This window comes from Cryptotermes secundus, unplaced genomic scaffold (assembly GCF_002891405.2).
Source record: "Cryptotermes secundus unplaced genomic scaffold, Csec_1.0 scaffold43, whole genome shotgun sequence".
NCBI classification, from domain to species: domain Eukaryota; kingdom Metazoa; phylum Arthropoda; class Insecta; order Blattodea; family Kalotermitidae; genus Cryptotermes; species Cryptotermes secundus.
This window is the reverse complement of record NW_019723298.1, coordinates 171,287-196,688: the sequence shown is the minus strand read 5'-3', so window position 1 is coordinate 196,688 and position 25,402 is coordinate 171,287. Positions and strand designations below refer to the sequence as shown.

At 36.7% G+C, this 25,402-nt stretch overlaps 1 protein-coding gene across 1 annotated transcript; it reads right to left on the bottom strand.

The window, feature by feature from the left end:
• Window positions 1–1,095: 1,095 nt before the first annotated feature.
• Window positions 1,096–22,621, bottom strand: LOC111861643 (saccharopine dehydrogenase-like oxidoreductase). The gene is made up of 10 exons (XM_023846373.2): window positions 22,431–22,621; window positions 16,360–16,548; window positions 15,801–15,988; window positions 14,492–14,621; window positions 13,328–13,383; window positions 12,989–13,119; window positions 9,535–9,769; window positions 8,476–8,643; window positions 7,746–7,840; window positions 1,096–2,016 (listed from the first exon to the last, which is right to left on the bottom strand). The coding sequence occupies exons 2-10, from the start codon at window positions 16,535–16,537 to the stop codon at window positions 1,911–1,913; spliced, it is 1,287 nt and encodes a 428-aa protein (XP_023702141.1). The 5' UTR covers window positions 16,538–16,548; window positions 22,431–22,621; the 3' UTR covers window positions 1,096–1,910.
• Between the last annotated feature and the right edge of the window lie 2,781 nt (window positions 22,622–25,402).

Sequence of the window (25,402 nt, the reverse complement as noted above, 5' to 3'; positions counted from 1 at the left end):
AAATCTGTAATAGGACTATTTGACAGGTCATCTATGGATTGGCATTGATAATCCCACTTAACAGCAGGTGTCAGGCATAACTGAACAGTACAGTGGACCCTCATTTAATTTCCCCACTTTGATGTTCAAATACTCTGCTCACCAAAAGAAACCTTCATTGTCCCTTGAGAGTATTTTATATGCTTCAAACTCTCATTTTGAGCATGTTTTCAGTCGCAGGCACTATTATAAGTTACCAGCCAGGTAAAGTTATCCTTGTAACACGCCGTGAAGGCCCATAGGGTTGTGAGATGTCGAGGCTCCCACATTTTCTCTAGACAGTCGGCTCACAGATGGTGGTAAGGTTGTCAACCCTATGCGCCGGCTGCCCTTTACCCCCCCCCAGGAAGAATCCTGGTACTCATTTTTGTTAGAGGCTGAGTTGACCCCTGGGCCATAGTGCAGATGGATTAGGTAAATTGAAAAAAATCCACCTCATTGGGACTCAAACCCGTGACCTTCTGGCTTGTATCATAGTGCCTCAACCAACTACACTACTGCATGCCCCTTCAGTTGGTAATAGTGATGAATAACAGATGAATGGTCACATTTCTGAGGGGACTCCTATAGTAACTGTAATAAGGTTAATGATTTTATTTTACACATAAGAATCTTACATTTTTCAGTTGACGTAATCTTTCCAGCTGCACTGTGGCCCTGGGGTCGACACAAACTTTAATGAAAATGAGTACCAGTAATCCTTCTAGGAGTAAAGGGCAACTCGTGCTTAAGGCTCATGTCACTGCCGTTTGTGGGCTGATTGTCTAGAAGTGTTTCTCAACCACTGGGCCGTGGCCCGGTACCAGGCCCTCGTCTTATAAAAAAAATTACCAGGCCGCAGTCTCACAATGGTTGAGAACCACTGGTCTAGAAATGTGGGAGCCTTGATGTCCAGCCCTGTGGGCCTCCATGGTCTGTTAAGACAATTTTTTATAAGAATCTTACAATTTTGTTGTTCATCTTGTGCAGATATAAAAATGTGTTGTGGGTATTGCATGGTTCTGGATGAGAGATGCATCTCTAGCTCATCATTACTTGTACAGAATAACATCAATACAATTATGATTCTTTATTAATATTCAATGAAATACATTTCTCATATGCAAAAATATGGAGAAGATGAAAATAGCAGATTTCTGTACTATCACAAAGAATGTACTGATTTAATATATTACCTTACATATGCAAAAATGAGAATCTGGCACACATTATATTAAATATTTTCATGTAGCCTATTAAAGCAGTTGCTTAGGAGTTGGCATGAAAGGTCTAGGCATCAGCAGATTACAATTACAAAGCCACAAAACATATCTCCAACTCTTCCACACTTAGTATCAACAAAGATCATTGTAGCTCTGCAAAGGACTAGTTCAGTGGTTCTCAAGCAAAACCTGCCACACTACAGTCAGGAACAAATTACAATGAGTGTACACATAAAGTAACAAAATTGTTTTATGAGTTCACACTTTATGTCAATGCTCCAAAAAATATGTTTCAATAACTCAGCATGTCATGAATATTTTAACAGCTGATGGAAACATTTCAAAACTGCTGTGGCTACACTAGTTTATTGTGAGTAAAGCAATACAGGCAAGCATTAAATGCATTTCTGTCTTACAGGATATTAAAAGTAGTCCCCATCTTCTCAAATTTCTATGAAATAAGGCAATAAAATGATTATAAATTGGAATTTTGCATGTTAAATATCCAGTAACTCATATTATTTAAACAAACAGAAGGGTTCATTATACATACACCAGTTAAGTTACCCAAGTAACTCCTAAACCATAATAAATGCTGACTGATTAGACTTTGATTAAGTATTTGCTTGGTAAACTTGGTAAACACAACATAACCCCCAGTCATCAACTCTAATTCTCTGTTGAGGACACAACTTCAAATTTTAAGCCATGCTTATCCAACTCCTCAAGGAGGGATGTCTTTGCAAATGCTGCCCCTGGAGGGTACACACCACCCCTGCAAAATAAACAATATATTACTTGTAAGATTTTAGGTTTTTACAGCAGTGACTATGACGAAAGCAGTCTTCTGGGATCAGTGGCACATCTGTCTTGAACATCCAGACAAGTCAGTTGTGGCTGAACACAGCACTGATTTGGGACACCGCATTCAACTTCAGAATACTTCCATCCTCACCACCAAGACCCGATATATGGATTGATGGACTGCATCATTAGGGAGGCCACTGAGATTGAACTCCATCCCGACAATATGAACAGAGAGGTGGGGTTTTGTCTCAGCAAGTCATGGAAGCCTCTCATCTGTTCCCTCAAGAAACCTCCAGGACATGACACCAGATCCACAAGGCCACGCAGGTCCATGCCTAACTCACTTCGCAACCCCAAAGCTTCAGGATTAATGCCTTCCAATTAGCCTTGCCTTCTCTCCCCCCAACACTATACTCTATACCTGCTCTGGCCTGCTACCTGCTGGCCCACCTCCCCAGACCCTTCCCCTCTCCTCTCTACTGATTTCCCATGTAGCCCCTCTCCCTTCTCTTCCTGCTCTTATACAGCTGGGTTCACTCGACTGGACTCACGCTGGTTCGCTCATGGATTTCTTCTTTTCGTCTACCCTGAAGATGGAGGTGATACGTTCCTCCGAACGTCTGTTAACACATTATCTACAAGGCGCCACATCCCAGAAGACTGCTTTCTTCAATATATTACTTTATCACATGATAATATATATTACATTAGAATGCATCATAAACATGCATGATTAACTTCATATTTTGCCTTCAATCTGTATATAAATTGATTTGCTCACATAGTCATACATTTTATGGTACCCTTTCAAATAAAATTACTATCTAAACTTTATANTATCACATGATAATATATATTACATTAGAATGCATCATAAACATGCTAGTCATACACAGGACATGCATGATTAACTTCATATTTTGCCTTCAATCTGTATATAATTTGATTTGCTCACATAGTCATACATTTTGTGGTACCATTTCAAATAAAATTACTATCTAAATTTTATGAACACAATTAACTGCACAAAATAATAATATCCAAATTCAACAGAATCAAGAAAGATCAAAATATTATGTTTCATACTTATGTCATTGCATCAAGTTTACTGCATTACAACCTTACATCTTTTTTTCTACAACCCATGGACCTACCATTATCCAATTAAATCAGGAAATCTGAAGCTCTGTAACTGATAACATTCCACACAGCATTATGTGAAAACAAAATGTCTATTAAGTTGTGTGCTGAAACTGATCAAATTTTGTGGAACACACTGCAGTAGCCAGACTATAAAGATGGTAAGTGTGATGTGCACCAAGTGCACTGACTGAACTGTGAAAACTGAAGTGATACACCATCATATTTCATAACAGTCTATTGATGTCTTCCTTTTTTCTTTTCTTATGCAACTCTTCCACCTTCTGAACTGCTCTGACTTTTTAAAGGCACTTCACAGAATATTCAACCTTTACTGTCTACATACCACATAATTGTGTCAGCAGTGGCAATCCACTTAACTTCTTAATGACAAACAGCAGCATATGTCATAGCTTAGGAGTTCTATCTTCTAAATATCCCCCAATACAAAAATTTAAGCCAATTGATGCCTAGGCTTATTACAGTATGCCACCCCTTTGCAATTCAACATAGATGGAAAGCGAGGCATCTTTGAGGCCAATGGAAATGTTGAAAAGAACACAAAAACATTTAGTGAGTAGCTCTCCCAACTGAAAACATGATACAGAACGATGTACCTCAAATGTAATTAAAAAATAAAGGATTATTGCGAAAACCCAAGTCAAGAGTTTTTTTTAGAAAGAGTGACATGATGTCCACCAAATGACCCTGAGAGTAACTGAAGCTAGTTGCTACATTATCAGGAGAAACCCTGGGGGCGTCCGCGTCTAGGGGTTGTCCGAAGGGAGGCATACTCTCGCCTCTGCTGTGGGGCCCGGTCCTCAACGATCTCCTGTGGGGACTTAATGATGATGGGCATTATACAGTAGGATATGCTCATGACATAGCAATCCTCATAAATGGAAAATTCCTTTCGACCGTATCAGGGCGTCTTCAAACAGCTCTGTACATGGTCCAACGATGGTGTGAAAGAACAAGTCTTTCCATCAATCCCAATAAGACGGTAATTATATCGTTTACTAGAAAGAGAAATATAAACGGCCCTAAGGAACCGACTCTCTTCAATAAGAAAATCCAGCTCTCCAGCGATGTCAAGTACCTTGGTCTAGAATTAGACAAGGGACAGACATGGAAAAAGTAGCTGGACAAGGTCATTAACAAAGCCTATAAGGCTTTTTGGACATGCAGAAGCATTTATATGTAATAATACAAATGCCATCATAAATGCAACAATTTATTTGGTTGTAGCTCTTTGTCTTTTCTTCCTCTACACTACACGTTTCAGGTGTAACTGGCCATCATCAGGTGTATTTTTTGCTACGTAGCTGTCACACGGCACACAATCCAAAATCTAAAACACCAGCCTGTCAGTTTTGTTTAAAATCTCTCACCATATGCCATTAAATTTTAAATTGGAATTCTAAAATCAAATTGATGAGCATATGGTGAGAGAAGCATGTTCGGTAAAACTTGGGGACTGCAGCCGCATCTTGTGCACTGGATATATACTGCGGTTGTAAGACCCATAATTACATATGGCGCCACAGAATGGTAGCCCAGAGTTAAACTCAAGACAAGCAAGGCAGAACTCAGCAAATTGCAAAGGTTGGCTTGCTTGGATATCACAGGAGCAATTCAAACATCTCCAACAGCTGCATAGGAGATACTCCTTGGACTCCCCCCACTGCATCTACAGTTGGAGGCAGAGGCCAGGGCAGGAATCTACCGTCTCCAGTGCAGTGAACAATTGAAACCTAGATCCGATGGTTTCGGCCATGCATACATAACTCAGGACATGAAAAAAGAACCCATATTACAAACTGGGTCTGACAAAATGATACTGAGACATGTATATGAAAAACCCTTCACAGTCAGATTTNTTAGATAGGAACTACAGAAATAGGAACATCTACATTCTATCTGACAGCCAAGCTGCACTTAAAGCGCTTGACAAACACCAGATCAATTCAAAATTTGTCTGGGATTGCCACCAAACCCTCATGGAACTGGTCAAACATAATGGTACAACTGATATGGGTGCTGGGGCATGAGGGTATTGCTGGCAATGAAACAGCACACCAATTAGCTAAGATTGGAGCTGAACATCCATTCACAGGACCTGAACCAGCCTGTGGTATCTCTATAGGAGTTGCCAGACAGGCAATCAGGGACTGAACAAACATGAAACACAAGAAACACTAGGGATTCTTAACTGGACTTAGGCAAGCAAAGGGACTCATACGAGGACCTTCTACTAAAAGAGCAAGAACTGTTGAAGTTAAACAGGAACCAGCTACGATGGGTGGTAGGACTACTTACAGGACACTGTCACCTCTAAGGACACCTGCTCAAACTGGGACTAAGTGATAGTCCCACTTGTGAGAGGTGTCAAGAAGAAAACGAAACAGCCACACATATCCTGTGTGAATGTGAGGCCTTAGCTTATTTAAGATGTCACTTGGGTCAATACTTTATGGAACCAAGTGACTATTTCGATGCCCCCATGTAGAGGGGATAATCAAAAGGGGAAGCACAATAGACCATTGTAGGTTGTGGTGCAAGGTCCAAGAAGGCCTACCCCTCATACATACATTCATTCATTCATTCATTCATTCAACTGAAGCTAGTGAGTGCAGAGCAAGATGGCATCTTCTGTAGCCAACACCAGTCAGGACAGTTACAATAGTGTCACAGCAGGGCAGCATAAATTATGACACAAACAAGATGAACTCTTAAAACCGATAAGAACACATATTTATTTAGTACTAAAATTCATGATATGTAGTTCTGAAATTATTAAAAGAGGTGGGAAAACTCATCTTCCATTTATGAAAATATTGTGACGTATTGCGCTATGGAGGACATCCCCTCCCCCACCAGCAGTGACATAACATCAGGCGCAGTCGCTACTGCAGTAACAGGCCAGTCAACACTCCGCCCGCCCCCCCTCCCCCATGGTGGCGTAGCAGGGTATGCCGCAGTTGCTATGCAGCAGTAAACAACCCCCGACAGTGTTGCCCAGCAACACCTGTAAACACAGTGACTAGGTAACAAGGAAGCGGGCGTCTTCCCGTTGTCTAGCTGAGGGTTTATAAGAGAATCACACTGCCTAAGGAGTTAGTAAAAGTGTAGCAGTCGCCGAAGACAGTTGGAATACAGCAGCAGTCTTGGGAAGAAGCCCCGAACGCGTGGTTGGATGATTTGATGTGATAATTTGTGATAGTGCTGATGGCAGTAATTGTAAGACTGTATAACTGTGAAGTGTATAAGTGTGATTGTAAGAGCGAATGTGCAATAAATTCACTTTATCAAATATGGCATGAAGTCACTTGTCACGTGACATATACCCAACACGTGACAATATGATGCCAATCCCTTCTGACATCAAATCCTGTTGTACAAAGTAAATACAGTTATCACTCACAAAATTCTTGAGGCTCAAAACTGGAAAATGAATGCTCAAATTGAGATCAAGAATCTTTTTTCTCAACTTGATCTTGAAAATTTGAGCCAAAGCTAAAGCATGAAAAATTGGCACACATGAAGGAATTAAAATGTAGAAAACTGAAGCAGTTAGCAAACTTCAGATTTTCATATAAAACATTCTAAAATTGGTAAAATCTTGTTCTGCAGCATTTGTTATATGCTTCTTAGGCAAGACTTTTTTAAACAAAAAAGTTATTAAACAGTGTCATGAGAGCCGAGCGTGGAGTTGGGGTCAATTCACCTGGCCTGTGCACTTCTCATCTGAGTGAAATATCAAGACACCTCTTCATGCCTTCTAGTACATTCTGGAAAACTACTCAGTGGATTTCGAAGTCCAGTTGCAGCACAGTGCAAACATATGTGCAGTAGCAGTCAAGAAGCACCAAGTACTTTGAATCATCAGCGAGTCAGTGCGGTCTGGTAATGAGTCATCAGGTCCAGGGGGGTGTTAAGTCAGTTGGCAGTTCAGTTGAGTACATGAGGTGAGAAGCCAGTCTACCACAGTGTGGAACCATCTGTGGCAGAGGAAGCACAGCACAGGTAATTAAATTCAGTGCACTGCAGAAGAAAGATGAAAGAAGAAGACGGTACAGTGACTGGGCAGTGACATTATGAGTGCACAAGGGCTGACTTCAACAGACAGTAGGACAATATCTGCTGCAAATATCAATAAACATTACAATATATATCCATAATTTGGGGACCAAATTATCTGACTGTTTATGGCAGGAAAACATTTTAAGAGGTTTTCTTCGCCATAATTTGGACGGGGAAAGTTTTTCTGTCTTAGCCCTTTAAATTTTCAGAATTTATTAACAACATGTAAAAATATATGACCGCTGATGTGCAGAATGTTGAGAACATTACTATGTCAGAAGTCCTATCCTAACATTTACACATCTGAAGAAAACCAAACGTTTCCTGTATGAAAGCCTGGGTATCATAAATGCAAATTAAACTTGCTATATGCTGCACTGACATGTTCTTTAATATTATCTACAAATGACTAAATATGAAGGAAATGTTATGTGATCTTATCTGCCAGGCATCTTATCATTCTTGTGATCCTACCTGCCAGGCATCTTATCATTCTCCTTCAAGATGGTGACTGCTGTAAGGAGCAGAATCACACCAGTCAATCCATAACCTGGATCCTTACCAGATACCTGAAAACAAAGCACTTTACGTGGGTGACTTTTATTTTTAGGTCTACACCAATAAAGCAATGTACTTGTATCTGCACTAAGAAAAAGACCCTTCTAAGTTGGTTGAAACATAAATTTAATTTTTCTCTACAACTACTATTCAAAAACTGTTCTCTAACAAATATTTAACACGATATGAGCAGGAAGACATAGGTAGTTATGTAAAGTGTCAACTGTTTTGTCTGATTTTAATAAAAATAGAAAGTGCTGACAAATTTGATTAAAACTCCCTAATATAATATTTCATAGAAATCTGTTCAGGGTTCTCCAATTGCTTCATGCTTACAGAGAAACTGATCGATCAATGGAAAAACTGATTTTAACAGGTGCTCTGCTAGGCTGCATATGTACCTAAAAATTCAAGACCATATCATGTCTACAAAAGGCACTGAAAGTTACAGACTCCTCACTGCATAAAATAGGAACTATATCTCTGCACACTTTGGGTAGTATTATTCTGCAATCTATGGCAAAAATGGACTAATAAACAAAGTCACCACTGTGTTGTAAAAGGGTCAGTTCCACTAGAACATTATATACAAGATTTATGCATTTACATTAGTTCTGAACACTGAAATGTCAACTGAAGCATCTACCTTGACAACAACATGTTTGTTGGGAGGCAAATTATGTTCATCTGTCGGTTCTGATAATCTCTCTTTCCAGCCTTCGCCAAACAGTGTTAGGCTGAAATATGAATTCTTCATGTTCTCTTCAGATGGTCCCTCATGAGATACTGCTCCAGCACTGAACAGCCTTGGATACTAGAAACACATTAACCACAAGGACTGTCTTACTGATTGGTTAATTCATTTTGTAACCCCACTCAACTCTCAATAAATCAAAGCAAGCACAAACTCTGGTTACAAAATCTAGAACTAGGCAGACCTACATTCTGATAATGGCATTTCATCTATACCATGCGCAGTGATTTTCATGAGTTCTGTCATTGTTCCTAAACCTTCTTCCTCTGGGGCTTGTGACTGGAGAAACCATCACAATTATTTGAAAATGAATGAATTACATTCCTCATATATATTTTGCCAATGCCAGGAAAAGAGGACAAGCATAAATATATCTGCCTTGTAAGTATAAGCCTGAGGATTTTTAAAATCTACTCCAGATTCAATCAGTGTTTTTCAAAGTTCAATCAATTAACCATGGAAAAATACAGGTATTAATAAATCTGATATTACTCTATCACTGTGATATAGCACAGCTCAATGTTTTTCCCTTTTTAGCCAGTATGGGTTGATATGCATACCAGCAAACAACTGATGTGCACTGATAACCTTGTCAAAAGTTGCACACCTGCCAGTGCATTGTATATTTTAACCTCAATGCTAAAAGTGATCATGTGACCACCAGCAAACAAGTTTTAGGGGAAAAAAGTGCTCCTTAAGATCACAGCATTACTGGTTTCAAATAATAAAAAAGACAACTGTGTATCTCTGCAGTGGTAATACATGTGACTTTCAAATACAAAGGTTTAAATTCATGCCAAGGACCACCCAAGCTATCTCAGTAAGAATTTTTATGGTTTCCCTCATTGGTGCAAGCAAACAGCATAGACTAGGATCAAATCTGCAGTCCTCTACTTTAAAGCAATCATGTTTAGTACTGAATCACTATGAACAAAATGCAAGTAGCTTTACCTCCAGCAAAAGCCTTCTTCCAAACTGGAATTTGGAAAGGAGTACAAAGATAAGTCCAAGAACACCAACAGCAAACAAAGTAAGAACTGACTGGATGATCATGTATGTTTGGACCTGGGCAGGTCGCAGTTTTTCTTGTTCAAAGAAGTACCTTTGTGAACGCAACATCACGGATCTGTCAGAGCCAGGGAATGGCACACACCATCCATCAATACGCTCATTCTTAAACAGCGTTCTGAAATGTCATCATAAACTGCAAATCAGGTTACTTTTATCTTTAAATCAAGGTTAAAGCTACTTGACACTGATGTGACAACATTTAAGGCTATTTGTTTCAACTTTGTCCATAGTCCTAATTCTTTTTATAAAAACCAATATGTTTTGGAAATGGGTTCTATTTCTGTCATCAAGTCAGTCAGAATATGGTGGAACTGCTACTCTGTTTGGACCCCTATGCAGAGACCAGAGTATGACAGTAACTATACTTCAGGGCCAAAAACAGATGGAACTTCTTCATACCTTTCCCATTCCAGATGGTAATAGAATCTGTTTTCTGAAATACTGTGGCTTTTATACACACAACTAGGATGATAAACAAAGTTAAAATAAATACTTGTTTAAAAATTGTACTGCATTTCTTTTCTAACCCAGTTCAGCAAGCAGGAAAATATTATTTGCATGAAACATGACTGAATTAATATTTACAAAGAAATTATACTTTTGTAAACTTACAGCCAAGGCATAAGGAAATTAATTTGTATTTCAGTCCCTTAAATCCTGCTGATTTGGCATGTGGAATGTTAGAAGCATGTATAGAACAGGTTCACTCAGGGCAGTGGCGGAAGAAATCTTAAAATACATAAGTTAGATTTAGCAGGAGTACAGGTGGTCAGATGGGACGAAGATGGCATCACACCAGCAGGTGAATATACATTTTTCTATGGAAAGGGGAATGAAAATCACGAATTAGGTCCAGGCTTTTCCGTACATAAGAGAATCATATCAACAGTTAAGAGGGCAGAGTTCATTAGTGATAGGATATCATGTATATAATACCAAAAGGTCGCTGGTGTGAAATCATCATTACGAATGTCCACCCCAACAGAAGATAAAATTGATGACATAAAGGACAGGTTCTATGAAGAACCAGACCATGTATTTGATAAATTCCCAAAGTACCCTACGAAAATTTTGTTAGATTTCAATGCCAAGGTAGGGAGGGAAGACATTTTCAAACCAATGACTGGGAATCAGAGTTTGCATGAAATTAGTAATGATAGTGGAGTTATAATACTAAACTTTGCCACATCAAAAAATCTTACTGTCAGAAGTACAATGTTCCTGCATCGTAACATCCATAAATTTACTTGGACATTTCCTGATGGGAAGATACACAATCACATCAACCATATTTTGATAGATAGGAGACAGCATTCAAGTATACTTGATGTCTAATCATGCAGGGCAGCAGACTGTGCTACTGACCACTACCTGGTGTTGGCAAGGGTTATGGAAAGACTGGAAGTGAGCAAACAAACAATGCAAAGAGTTCACGGCCTTGGAAAACTTGGACACTGAGGTGGATATTAATAAAACTTGGGAAACTAATAGAGAGAATATCAAAATTTCTGCCAAGGAGAGTCTAGGTTATTATGAACTGAAGAAGCATAAGCCATGGTTCAATGAAGGATGCTCAAAATTACTAGACCAAAGAAAACAAGCCAAATTGCAATGGTTACAGGATCCAAGCAAAATACATATGGATAATGTGAACAATATAAGATGTGAAACCAGCAGGCATTTCAGGAATAAAAAGAGGGAATATCTGAAAGACGAAACTGATGAGGTTGCAATGAACAGTAAGAACAAGAACATTAGAGAGCTGTATAGAGGAATAAATGACTTTAAGAGGGGTTACCAACTGATAAGTGACTTAGTGAAGGATGAGAATGGTGATCTGCTTGCAGAGGGATCTAGTCTCTAGGAAAATGATAACATTACCATACTAACATGGTGGGCCAATGCAGCAAACAGTAGAAGAAATTTGACGAAGCCTATGCGTGGTCCACTGAAGTAACACAAAACTACTTGCAGCTTATAACATTTTGAAAGATCATTCTTAAATATCAAATTGTGGACTTAGAATCACCTAATTATTAAATTAGGTTTAACCTATTGTTATGTATGACTTTATCACATATGATTTTTATTCTTATTTTATTGTATTTTATTGTTAATCTTAACCAAAGCCTAGTCTAAGTTGTGTCTAGTTTCTGAATTGAATAGAAACTAACTTGTGTGAACCATTTATAAGAATGGGAAAGTTAGCGTTGCAGTTCGGTAACAGTATGTGAGAAACTTGCAGCACCTGAAGATGCTGAAGGCCGAAACATGTAGCGCATGCTATATAAATAAATAATAAAGTATTGTTGTGTTGATGGTAAGAATTATACATATTCATAACTTGACAACCTGAGCTACAAGTATTTAAACAGCCTAGTATAATGCAAGATCAGAATACAGTGTATGAGTTGAGTTTGTTCATTTCACTTGTAGGTGGCTGAATATAATGCATTGTTGTGAACATGGTAAAATTAAATTTCAACAAGTACAGCCTAGGAGAAGACCAGTACAAATGATAACACTGCTGTGCCAAACTCTGACTTCAGTTATGGTATACTATGAATTTGGCATTCTTGATATTTACAGAAACTGAAAATTAACCAAATTAATCAATTAACTAGTCATAGACAAAACTACTTTGAATAGGTTTGTAGCACATTTAATTACTACGTAAAATTTATTTTATTTTTATATTGACATTATCACAGAATGTTTACTTAATAACCCTTATTCCCTGTATATCTTCAACATACTTTAAAACCACCACAGCTCCTTACTCTCTGCACTGGACATATGTTAATGGGACTTTCTTTCACTCAAAATAACTTGATGAATGTACCCACACAGTTACACAGAATCCTCCTTAATCACCCTTTGTGGTTGTTTCTTATAACTGGAGTGAGACTGAATCACTTGACACTGTACCTGCCCCAAAAGACATATGAGAGAATGGGGCATTTGAGGGAGAATGAATGAATGCATTAGGGGCAGGCCATAATAATCCAGCCCTTGCACTGCAACCTTCGATAATCTATTGTGCTTCCTACTTTTTGGTTAAGCCTTTATCAATCCCACATGTTTATCTGTCATTCCAAGTTTGAAAAGATGTCCTAGGTGATAGTAAATTGTTCTATCACCCACCTTAATTGGTCTCTATTTAAATGGAAAACCAAAGTACTTTGAGAAAACCTACCCTGGTGCCATTTTGTCCACCACAAATCCCACACAAAGACAAGACAACATCAGTAATATCACACATCTTCATTTCATATTTAACAATACCCAAATCAAAAGAACAATAAACATAAAAAAAAATTGAAAGTGTCTTCACCTTCGTTTTAACTTTGGGGTAAACTCTGGCAAACGTTCAGGGAACAATTTCTGACGAAGAGGTGACAGTTCACTGTAATGAGCCAAACCATAGACAGCTGACTCCCAGGTACCATAGTGTATGGATGCACCCTAAAAGAATTGTGATCACAGAAATATACATATCTTATAACATGGTACATACAAACATTAAATCTTTACTCAGAGGCCATTCATATTCAACATTTAAAGTTTATGTAGCATATACAACCTCTTTATTTGACCGTCAAAACACAGCAAATATAGAACTTCAAGGACAATGCTCAGTATAGTTCTGCTACATGTTTATGTAGCAATTCACCTGCACTGGTCCAGTAGCTCCAAATGTAAGGTAAGTCTCCACAGAGTTCAGATCTCCTGCAAAACAAAACACTAATTACTGATTTTAGGCACACATGATGGTTCACTGTTCATATTGGTTGTGTTTGGATTTTTGCACTGTGTGGATCTGGGCAGTGCTGCTGACATTTTGGAGGTACATGCTGCCTCCATCTTCAGGGCTGGAGTATGGTGAATGTCACCAACAATGTCCACATCCGTATGGTGCAAAGATTCAAGAGTAACTTACCAGTCCCAATGTATATGAATGTGACTGACTGACTAATATCATGTAGCAGAGCTGTTCTTATGAAGAAAAGTAAAACACAGAAGAGATATGAAATGCGTTCAAAATTTTGTAGTATAGAAAACCTGAAGGGACAAGAACACTTGGGAGACCTAAGTTTAGATGAAAGGAAATATTAAAATGGATCTTCAAGAAACAAAGTGTGATGATGTAAACTGGATTCACCTGACTCAGAATAAGGATTAGTGGCCAGTATTTGTGAATGCAGCAATGAACCTTCAGGTTCCATAAAAAAATCTTCATCAATTGAGAGACTATTAGTTCTAATGAGAGATTCTCTGAAAAATGAAGACCGTGAGTAAAAATGAATATCTAAGGAACAAAAGACAAACTGCTATATGGAGAGACTCAAAATGGTTTTACCACATGAAACAAAGAGAAAGAAACAGAGAATCTTGAATGGCAGTGGAGAAAATGAACACAACAAAGTCAGCATATGTGTTGAACACATGAAGTACAAAATTTGAACTTGTGAGTGGATACACAAGGTTAAAACCCTATTTCAAATTTAACACTCAAAGAGGACATGAGCTAAGAAACAAAGCAAGATGAAGTGAGCAGTTTCAATATACTTAATCTTTTCCTATTCTATTTTATCAAAGTGACTGAAATATGTTGTATCACATGGCCTTACTAAATTCATATATAAATAACATATAATAAAGATATTTTTAACCTTTACATCTGAGCACTGTACTACTGTGATGGTGAATATGAGGTCCTATTGTCGTATTGTTTTCAACATAAATACCACTACCTAAACTTAAAAACTGGCTACTGGTGCCCTAGTAGCAGGGGCTTTAATAATCCACTTCCAAACTATAAAGGTTAAAGACAAACCTTTAAATTTGTTCATCAAATATACTGTCCCAAGATCAGCTGGAATACTGTCAAACCCACAGGAGCTTATGGCATACACTCCTTTCTCTTCAGCGGCCTTGTGATATTCCAGCTGCATCTTCTCCATGTACTGTAACAAGTGCATCAAAATCATGGTATTACGATTACTGTGTCAATGTCCAGCTTTGGCTAGGCATAGAATAGAGATCTTCAGCACTGCATAGTCAGAGCTGACAGATAAATGGATGCCTCAATCAGCATGGTTCTGGCACTGGTAGTAGTCAGGGCCCTTCAAAGGGCCATAACAAGATCACACATTTGACACAACAGAGAAGTGAGTGCTTAGTACAACTGAAAGTTGTCCCCCGAAAGTCAATACTAATACCAATGGAATTAACAATAGTAACATGAGGATGTGCTATAGGATGACTTTTGCAGAAAGATTCATATGGTTTGCATCCAATGCCCAACATTATTCTTTCTTCTTCTTCCTCCTCCTCCTCCTCAGTCTTTTTCTTTCCTACTTAGTTTACTTGACCTGTCTGCCAGACTGTGGAGGGATTTACACCAAAGTCATGATTGAATTAAGCTGACTATACTTCTGTGACTGTAATAAAACTGTATTTAAGTTTTGTAGGCAAGTCCCATAATATCTGCAGGATATTACATTTGTAATTTAGCTTAATGTAATACTCTTGAGAGCACTCAGAACACAGACCCACATAAATACATCAAACACAACATAAATTTAATCTACTGCTTGGTTTCAATCAACTTCACCCCTCTCCCTTGCAATTTTAATTTATTTGTTTTGCATAAAACTTTGCATTTGCTATTATTAAGCATTCTTGGGTTTAACAGTTGATATTCATCTCCTAAAATTCATTACTGAAAAATAATTACACTTTCCAAAAATGTCTGAGATTTAAGATTTTCACGGTAGTGACTATGATGACAGCAATATTCTGGGATGTGACACCACACAGTCTGGCATAAGTTTACCTATAACAGATATTTCAAAAGAATGTAGATTTCAGGCATACATTTGGTCTTTAAGACTGGGGTTTCATCACAGACCTAGCAATTGTTTGGTTACAGACTAGGGAAGTTGGTTTAAGGTATAATCAAATCAGAAAACTTATTCAAAGAGTTTCTAAATCACAGTTACATGCAGTCCATGAGTCACACACAGTTCCCAAAGAGTTAAGGGATAAATAGGCACAAATCTAGGAAGAGATCTTTAAGATCAATAAAAGTTCGTATGCAGACTAATCATGATTTTACTGTACAAATATTAATAATCACTCACTTGAGGCTCACCGCTCACATCCACATGGTGAGTTCCACTTGCTATACAAGCACTCACAACGGCTTCTCCATATAATCTGTATGGTCCAACACAGTTAACAACAACATGGGCTTGAGAAGCCATATTCTGAAGAGATGATGCATCATTCACATCTGCCAGTACAATTCTGACTCCAGCAAGGTCTTCACCTATAAATCCACCCGGTTCCATGTTAATGGGTTTATATTATGTAAAGTTAAATTTATGCCACACTTGTTTAAAACTATTGTTTTGAACATGAATAGGAGAAGAAAGAAAGAAAACCCATTCTCTTAGGTCCCTATGTAGATCTATCAAACCATGGACCATGGAGGATTCTGATCTGGGAGCAGCTCTGCCTACAGACCCAAGAAAGCAGGTTTTCTTGCTTCTTATCCTGTTCATTTGGCAGGGGAAATACTATTTCTAAATATACCAGGGGCTTAAAAGAACCGAAACTATGGGCAAATTCTAAAAGAATTATCTCCAAAACACTGCATTCCAATACTGTCAAATCTTTAAACATAACTTAAGATTTTACCTGTTTTTTCTCCAACCTCCTTTAGTACATCCTCCAACTTATTCCTAGTTCTTCCGGAAATACCCCACTTGACACCCTTCTCCTTGGCTAACTTAACCATTTCATACACGACAACTTTTCCAGTGAACCCTGTTGCACCAAATATTATGATATCCAGCTTATCACCTTGACTCCCCATTGCTGATAATTCTGAAAACATGATTGTTCACAGCTCTTAACTAATGTATACTCTGTTATGTAAGCCTACTGAAATGAAGAGAATAAATGTATAATCAAAACTTATTTAATTTTTATTCACAAACTACAGAAGTACTTTATGGATTGCATCCTATGTTATGGCCATCAACATAAAACAAGCAGGAAACAATACGAAAACCCCCATACCCCTCCAGCACATTGACACACCACTGTGGAGGGTTTTGCACAACATCTAAGCACACCAACTAGCCAACATTCAAATTTATTGTGGAATCTTGACTTGATCCTGCTGTCTCATGTGTAGGAGCAAAGGGCTTTCATAAAGCTTCTCCAAAGACTTCTGTCCATTGCCAACCTCTTCATTTCCCTCCATGTCCTTCCTTCTCTCCATGCCTCTTCCACAACCGACCTCCTCCAGGTCTTCTTTGGTCTTCCACTCTTCCTTGTGCCCTGGGGGTTCCAATCCAACACAACTCTCTCAACTGCATTTTCGTCCTCCCTAATAGTGTGCCCTGTCCACTTCCATTTTTGTTTTTTAATCTGGAGTTCTATTGGTTTTTCTCCTGTTTTCTTCCATAGCATTATATACTAATTACATCTGGCCATCACACATTTAATATTCTTCGGAGACAATAAGTGAATGCAGCTTTTGCATGACTGAATTTGTTACCTTCCACGTTTCACAGCCATACAATAAAACTGATTTCACACCACTGTTAAAAATTTTTAACTTGGTTTTCATTCTTATATTCTTGTTTTTCCAAATCCTATACAGCTATACAAACATCACATTTACCTCCTTAATAGGACTGGTTATATCTTCATCTGCTCCACCACCTCCCATTACAATACTTCCCAGATAACTATATTCATTTACAACTTCTAATTCCTTTCCATTTACTTTTTGCTGGTTTTGATCATTACTTTTGTTTTAGTTTCATTTATTTTTAATCCTATTTTCTTTCCTATCTTTTCTACATCCTTCATCTTCTCTTGCATGACTAAAAGTCTATGTGACAAAAGACATACATCGTTTGTAAATACCAGCTCCTCAAATTGTTCATTCATTCTCCATATTATACCCCTTTTCTTTCCCTGTATACTTTTCCTCAACACTTCTTCTTTAAGCAGCAAAAAGACATTTGGGGAAAGCACACATACTTTTCACACTCCAGATTTAATTTCTATAGGCTCTGTCAATTTCCCTTCGTGTATAATTTGACAAGTATAATTCCTGTATGTTTCCTACTCAAATTTCAATATTTTTTGTGGTAGACCAAATCTTTCCATTATTTTCCATATCTTATCTCTACTCATTGACTCAAATGCCTTTCTGAAATCAATAAACACCAGATATAATGTTTCATTCCACTCATTGCTCTGTTCTATTATTATTCTTCCTAAATCCTGCTTGCTCTTTCATTTCATTTCATTTCATTTTTATTATCATTCAACAATCCATACATACAGGTATTACAACCATTTGGATAGGGAAATTGTCAGATTCTTGTGCGTATCTTTACAGAATACACTGTACCACCCTAATATAGGGGGTTTGTCATCTGAATAATATTATCTAGATCTAATTACCATTAATTTCATTGTCTTTACACAAAATACAACAAATTAATCAGCTACATATTACATTTACACACTTGATGAATCAAAAGACATAAATTCATCTACAGAATAAAAGGAATGTTTCAGCAAAAAAGACTTTAATTCCTTTTTAAATGAGTTAAAATTTTCCCTTTGTTTTATTTGATTGGGGGCCTTATTATACAAACTAATTCACATATTTATCACACTCCTCTTAAAAAGAGCTATATTACAGTGCTGTACATGAAATTTTTTTTTCTTCATGTGTTATAATTATGAATGTCTGAATTTATTGCCATAAAAGCCTTGTACTTTTTGATAAAGCATGTTACCTTTCTTTAATCTTTGATCAATTTCCTCTCTTATTCTATTCAATATAACTGTAGTCATAATTTTACAGGGTACTGACAAAAGCGTGATCATTGTGGAATCTCTACTTCTATATTTTTACATTTTTGTATTTTCATGTTCTTTAAATTTAAATTTTATTAGAATATTAGTATATAGATGCATGCTCACCTTATAAATATATATTCACTTGCAACAACATGCATCTCTTGCATAAATATGGAACCATATAATGGCTATTAATTTCAGTCACTTGAGTTATAGATAAAAATGAGGTGTCTGCTTATAACCTAAATTATAGGTTGAAACATGTAACATGATTTATGCTTACATTAAATGAGTAAGATATATACCAACATCTGTTGTCTTCACTGAAGATATTCCCATTTCATTTGTTGTGTTAACAGCTATAACATAGGATAAAATAAAGGAGTACTATCTACTTGTTATTGGGATAACATGTTCAGGGATTATTAAACACAATGTACTGTCATAAGGGAGGAAGGATCAGTGTCTCTTTCCTTCTAACTTGCCAGCAGCCCCTAACACAGCATACATTTGAAGATTTTCATAAAACAGACAACTGGGAACATAATGAGGAGAGAAAGGTAGAATGAAGCTTGGACCACATCTACCCACCACTCAGGGAGTCAATCATAAAGCTGGTCATACTTTGCACACATACTGAAAATTACACAACTCTAAGCTGCAGAATAATATGCAATTTCATCTCATATGGTATACCTTATGAATATCATCAGTTTTCACTCAGTATATGTCAGTCATGGTTCACACTACAAACACCATTTTCAAGTTTTTTATTTTCTATTTCCTTTCAAATAGAGCCAGACAGCTGTGTCAGTATAGTGATTATTTATTTTGTCTCTATAGATCATTGTTACATGATATAGGATAAGTCAGTTACTGTACATTGGCTGATTACAATAAGAGAATAAAGTTACAATACTTACAATTGTTTACAATAGATTACAATAGTTAAGATTTCCTATAGTGTGACGTGGAATCCATATTAGGTCCCCTCGGCACGTCGGCTTCCATATGTCCTATTGTACCTGTGCTGGTGACAATGCTTATGGAGAATTTGAATGAATTATGTCAAGGGCTGAACAAAAGAACCTATTCTATTCTCTACAACATTCAGATTGGCTCTGTGGACCATGCTGACTTCTATCCAGTGGTACTGGAAGCTTTCTCGCCAGGGGTAAAGCAACTGGGGCATGAAGCTGACCATTCACCTCCATCCAGTGCCAAGGTTATGAATGCACAGAGCTCCTCATATGTCTTCAGGGTGTGGTGCCTAATTAAGCATAGGCACTTTACCTTTATCTTTCTTTGCCTTTAGGGGAAAATAAACATACTTTTCAAAGCTACAAATCTCAACCTTCTGTTCCAACAGAAACCTTGAAAAGCTTGTATGTGACACCTATGGCACTTCTCCAGAGATATTCTCAAAAGTACCTCCAACTGGAGGATGTTTCACAGATATTCATAGGACAAAACAACAGAGGCTGTCAAACAAATCTAGTTTCTGGTTCCATTAAACACACCACAAATAAGTTATAAAGAAAAATGTGAGAGATTTATGAATGTCCAGACAAATATCTGATGTATTTTTAAGCTAGTTTATGGGATGGCAAACCATTCCTGTATGCAAACCCCTAATAACGTTTTAATAAGCTAACTAATTTTTATTAAACTCTGTACAGTGCTCATGGCAACAGATATTTGTATCAAAGTCAATTACTTTTAACTCCTTCACATGCATATTTGAAGTATATTAAATGCCAACAAAAACAATTTCAAAAGGACTCCTTACATAAGTACATAAACATAGCATGTTGCACAATAATGAATACCGCTCAGACAATCACTACCACTGCATTCTGATTTGGGAACAACACAACTTTTTCGACCTTAATGTGCCAAGATGTGAGAATCCTTAGTATCTGCCTTAGAAATGTACATAAGGAATTAATTGGAAGGCTTCAATATTATAAAAAATAATTAAATCTACGGAGCAAGTGGCATAATAGTTCATGCAAGTAACTTGATTTTCTTTGTACATGTACTTATTATTATTATTATTTATTATTTTAATTATATTCCATTAATCCATACAAGGTCAAAGACCTATAGGATATAGAAACTGTCATTATAAATATAAAACAATAAGTATAATAGTAAATCTAATATACATGTCATAAATCTTACAGTAGACATCTGAAACAATTTTACATAGAATTAATACAAATATGGTAATAAAAGTAAATTACAACTACAACATATGAGCATTCTTTTTATATTGTTGATGAGTTTCTTAAGTATAAAACTAGTTAACCACCTAGACAGCATAAATAACGTTATTATATTTTATGGTCATTTATTATCTTTTTCTTGTTCTATGACTGTTAATTATAAACTGGTAGTATTTTATGCTCACATAGTTTAGTGGTTGCTCCTCTATTAATTAGCACACTTTTATAAAATGATTGAACTTTCCATGACTTGAGTGCGGTAACAGATATGCTAATATGGTATTCATTTCATTTTATATAGTGGATAACTTTTTACGTACAAAGTTAGATAATTTGAATTGTTTTATCTGTTTATTAATTCAAAATATTATCTATATTTATAATTTTTTAAATTGTTACCTTGTAATATTTATATTTGCTTATTAATCCTATATTTAATTTTGACAATATCTTTTTATGATTGCATGTTCTTTGACTTCCTCTATATCCAACGGTTGTACCAGCCTGGATTAACAGAAATGAAATAAACGAACGAATGAACTAACCAAATAATGTACAGGTATTCATTGGGAAGTTGTTTTGTAAAATTAATCAGTGCTATAAAATGCATGTTCAGTGAGATAGCTTCTCAATAAAGATTTTAATTGCTTAATGTCTTTAGATAACAATTTAATATTCAAAGGTGATTATAAATCTTGCTTCCAGAGAACAGGACTCCTTTTTGTACTTTTGATAAATTTGTAGAGGGTAAGTATAAATTATAATTATAGCAGGTATTAATATCATGAATATCACTGTTAGATGTAAAGTGCCTTTTATTCTTAATAACGAAAGGAAGCAAGGAAAAAATATATCGGGGCTGGAGTGGCAATATTTGTAATTTTTTTAACAAATCCCGACATGAATCAAATTTGCTCGAACCGGACAAAACTCTTATGATTCATTTTAGAATTTTAAAGATACTCATACTAAGGGGGGCATTACCCCAAAAGATAATGCCATACTTCGGTATCGAATGTACATAACAGAATTCAATTCAATTCAATTTTATTTCATCCATGAATCATTAAACATGATATGGGACAAGTCAAAGATTAATATTAATACTAATACTAAATAGTAATAAGAATATAATAATACAGAAATAGTATGCCAAATTATAATAAATGATAATAATAATAATAATAATATAGTAATACAGAGATAATAATATGACAGTATAATTAGTCTTGAAAACAGTTTCTGTGGTTTCTGTAGTAATCATCTTTACTGAATCTTATGGCGAAGTGTTTAATGTAAACAATTCTAGCCTTGACTGTATGGGCATATTTCATACAAGTCACTTATTTTCTTCATACATGTATTTATAAAGTAGTGGATAATGTCCAATGCAAACAATTTCGGACTCGACTCTAATCACAAACGATTTTTTATTTCCCCTTATAATTGCAATTACACAGAATTTTACATACACTTGCTTGAGACGTTTATACGTGCCAACTGTAAACGCATTCTTACGAAAGCTTACGTTCTATCGGCAAAGTTTATGAAAACATGGATTTACATTTACAATCATCTTCCCTCGAGCTAGAATTTCTTAAGAACAGAGATTCCTCTACCGACAGCTTATAAATACATTGTGAACCTCACCTCAACCAAAAGTTCCACCGTTTATGCTGTCAAGTCCGTCAAGTCCACGAACTAACACATACGCACAAACATCTTAGTCATTCGCAGAGTTCGCACCGTTCGCACGGATCTGACATATCCGGCCCAACCCAATGTTGACGACGTTGGTCAAGACCGTGAAGATCGTCAAGATGAAAAGCTGATCGTGATGAACGATTATTCGACTACTCGTTTATTTTGACGACTTGGCTAATATCCGCTGAAACAAGGATGTTACAAAACTTGATTGTTAGATAATCATACACACACGTATCAGTACAGGTTTACTTCCAGGTTATCTGCTTCTTCAATGCGTATCATAATTTACAACTGTCGGAAATGCCATTCTTGACGTTCTTGACCACCTTACCCCCTGAACGTTAACTAGCGGTGCTGTAAGCATTTTGAGTACACGTATTTCCCATTTTATACGATAGTTGCTTTCCAAGGAAAACGTTGCAGTGGTGAAATTGCATAAATCGAACATCATTTTCCCGTTTCCCCTCCATTCCTCCTACCATCATCCACGACTGGTCAGTAGCAGATGACATCGACCGATGTGTCTAAATTAGCTAATTATTAAAATAATTCTGCAGTTTTCTAACTCGCATATAACGAGCAAGTGTATCCATTCCCATAATCGGATTAGCACTAGTCATTTCTATCTACAAGTAACACACCTATCCAAGGACTTAGGATCACCCACTTTCTTTGTTCGTGGTCATTTGTAGGCATAGATAATACTGTATGTTTTCCAGCAGTACATTTCGGTGTTATAAGCAAACCTTTTCATTTTTAAGCCCCTCCGTCCATGTGCAGAGAACTGCAGGCCGGATTTTCTTGAAATTTGATTGACTGATTGAATTTTAATAAGAAATCTTGACATCTTCCAATTTTCTTAAAATGGAGCACAAATAATGGACACCTTACTTAAGATGTATATGGATGCCTGTGAATATCTCGTAAAATATTTAATTGAACAAAAGTTGCCAGGCAAGTGAATCATTTTTATGTTCAAAACACATTTCCTTCCAGTTCCACCAGGTCTTGAATTAATAATAAATGTGATGCTATGCATAGATTTTCTAACTTGTATGTTCACCACTCGATAGTGGTCTTGAGAACATGGGAAAATTAATGAAGTATCAAAAATTATTTTCTGCACACACCTGAAAATTATAGATGACATAAAAGAATGTTCTTGTCTTTTTCTGCCTTGTACCCAGCCATGTGCTGGTTCAGAGAAGCCCCAATTTACAGGTAAAAATATGATAATATGCTGCTTGGTAGGGGCTAACGTACATGTGATGATATACCGTCTCCTTGGTACTTGAGTGTACTATGTCCATCAACACCAATTTTCAGGAAAGGGTTTGAAGACATTGCAGAGCACAAATTTTCATAATATTTCATCAGAATATTTGTGGAATTAGAAATAAAACAGATGAGATGATATTTTCTTTGCTTCCTAGGCTGCCTCAGGTATTGTGTATATCAGAACATCACCTTAAACAACTAGAACTAGAACAGATTAATCTTGAAGGTTATAAACTTGGTGCTGCATACTGCAGGAAATCTTTACTCAAGGGAGGGGTGTGTATTTTTGTACATAAAGACTACAATTACCTAACGTTGGATGTAAACAAACATTGTAATGAACAAGAGATCGAGGCTTGTGCACTAAAACTAAAACTATCCACAGTTAACATATATATAATCACAGTTTACAGAGCACCATGTGGCAACTTTATTTCATTTCTTAAAGGACTAGATAACATTATTAAGTCAATCTATAAAGCTGAAATGAATTTGGTTATATGTGGGGATATAAACACTGACTATCTCATAGTCAGTGATAGGAGAAGGCAATTAGATGCTCTATTATTATCATATAACCTAAGGGCAACAGTGAATTTCNTGTGCAGAAATGTGATAAATCTATTATATGTGTAGGCTATTCTTATTTTATTGTACCTATTTTATTGTTGACAAAGCTCTGTATAGGAACTGTTTTTTCTTTTATAATTAACTTTGACATGTTCTACATCCTGTGGCATGTTTGTCAATAACGATCTATGGAACAAATAAAAAAAGTGAAAGTGAAAGTGAAATCAAAAAGCATGGGGGCATTTTCATTGTCTTATTACTTCTGCCAGTATGTGGCATACCACTGAACAATGAAAGTAACATTTTAGTTTATCTTTCAAAGTGTCAGCTGGGCTAACATGGTTAAATGAATGCTCTGCCAAGAGTTTTAAGCTTGTCTGAACTGCAGTTTAAATGTGTCACATGCGCAGGTACATAAACTTATGGAAGCGGAGATGGTGAAACAGTAATGATCAGAAAAGTGCATTATCTTATTTTTACCAAAAGTGAGGATAGAACACTCCAATGCTCAGGCAACAAAATGAGTATGAAGAAATGCTAGCTTCTCTTTGCAAAGGCCTGGGTTTTATTCTGGTGACTTAATTTGGGATTTGTGGTGGACAAAGTAGCTATGGAGTAGGCTTTTCTGTGGGTTTCACCTACTAATCACTATATTAGCAGGTGAAAACCACAGAAAAGCCTACTCCATAGCTAATCATTATATTATATTAGCAGGTGGAAACCACAGAAAAGCCTACTCCATAGCTACTTTGTCCACCACAAATCCCAAATGAAGTCACCAGAATAAAACCCAGGCCTTTGCAAAGAGACGCCAGCATTTAACTACAAATGCTAAGACACAGCCATACCTAAATGTCTTATTCTCTGTAATAAATAAATAAAGCTACCTCCCACCTGTGTTTATGGTACATGGTAGCATAGTTTGTTGAGGCACTATGCTACAAGCCAGAATGTTGTGGTTTTGATTTGCAGTGTCATTGGATTTTTTAACTGACCTAATCCTTCCAGCCGCACTATGACCTGCGGTTGACTCAGCCTCTAACAGAGATGAGTACCATGAATCTTCA

Excerpts from the sequence above, each read along its gene's own strand:
- LOC111861643 (XM_023846373.2), bottom strand. The coding sequence starts at position 16,537 with ATGGGGAGTCAAGGTGATAAGCTGGATATCATAATATTTGGTGCAACA. Across the intron at positions 13,120-13,327 it reads GAGCTACTGGACCAGTGCAG|GGTGCATCCATACACTATGG; the intron begins GTGAATTGCTAC and ends CAATTCTTTTAG. Across the intron at positions 8,644-9,534 it reads GAAGAAGGCTTTTGCTGGAG|TATCCAAGGCTGTTCAGTGC; the intron begins GTAAAGCTACTT and ends ATGTGTTTCTAG.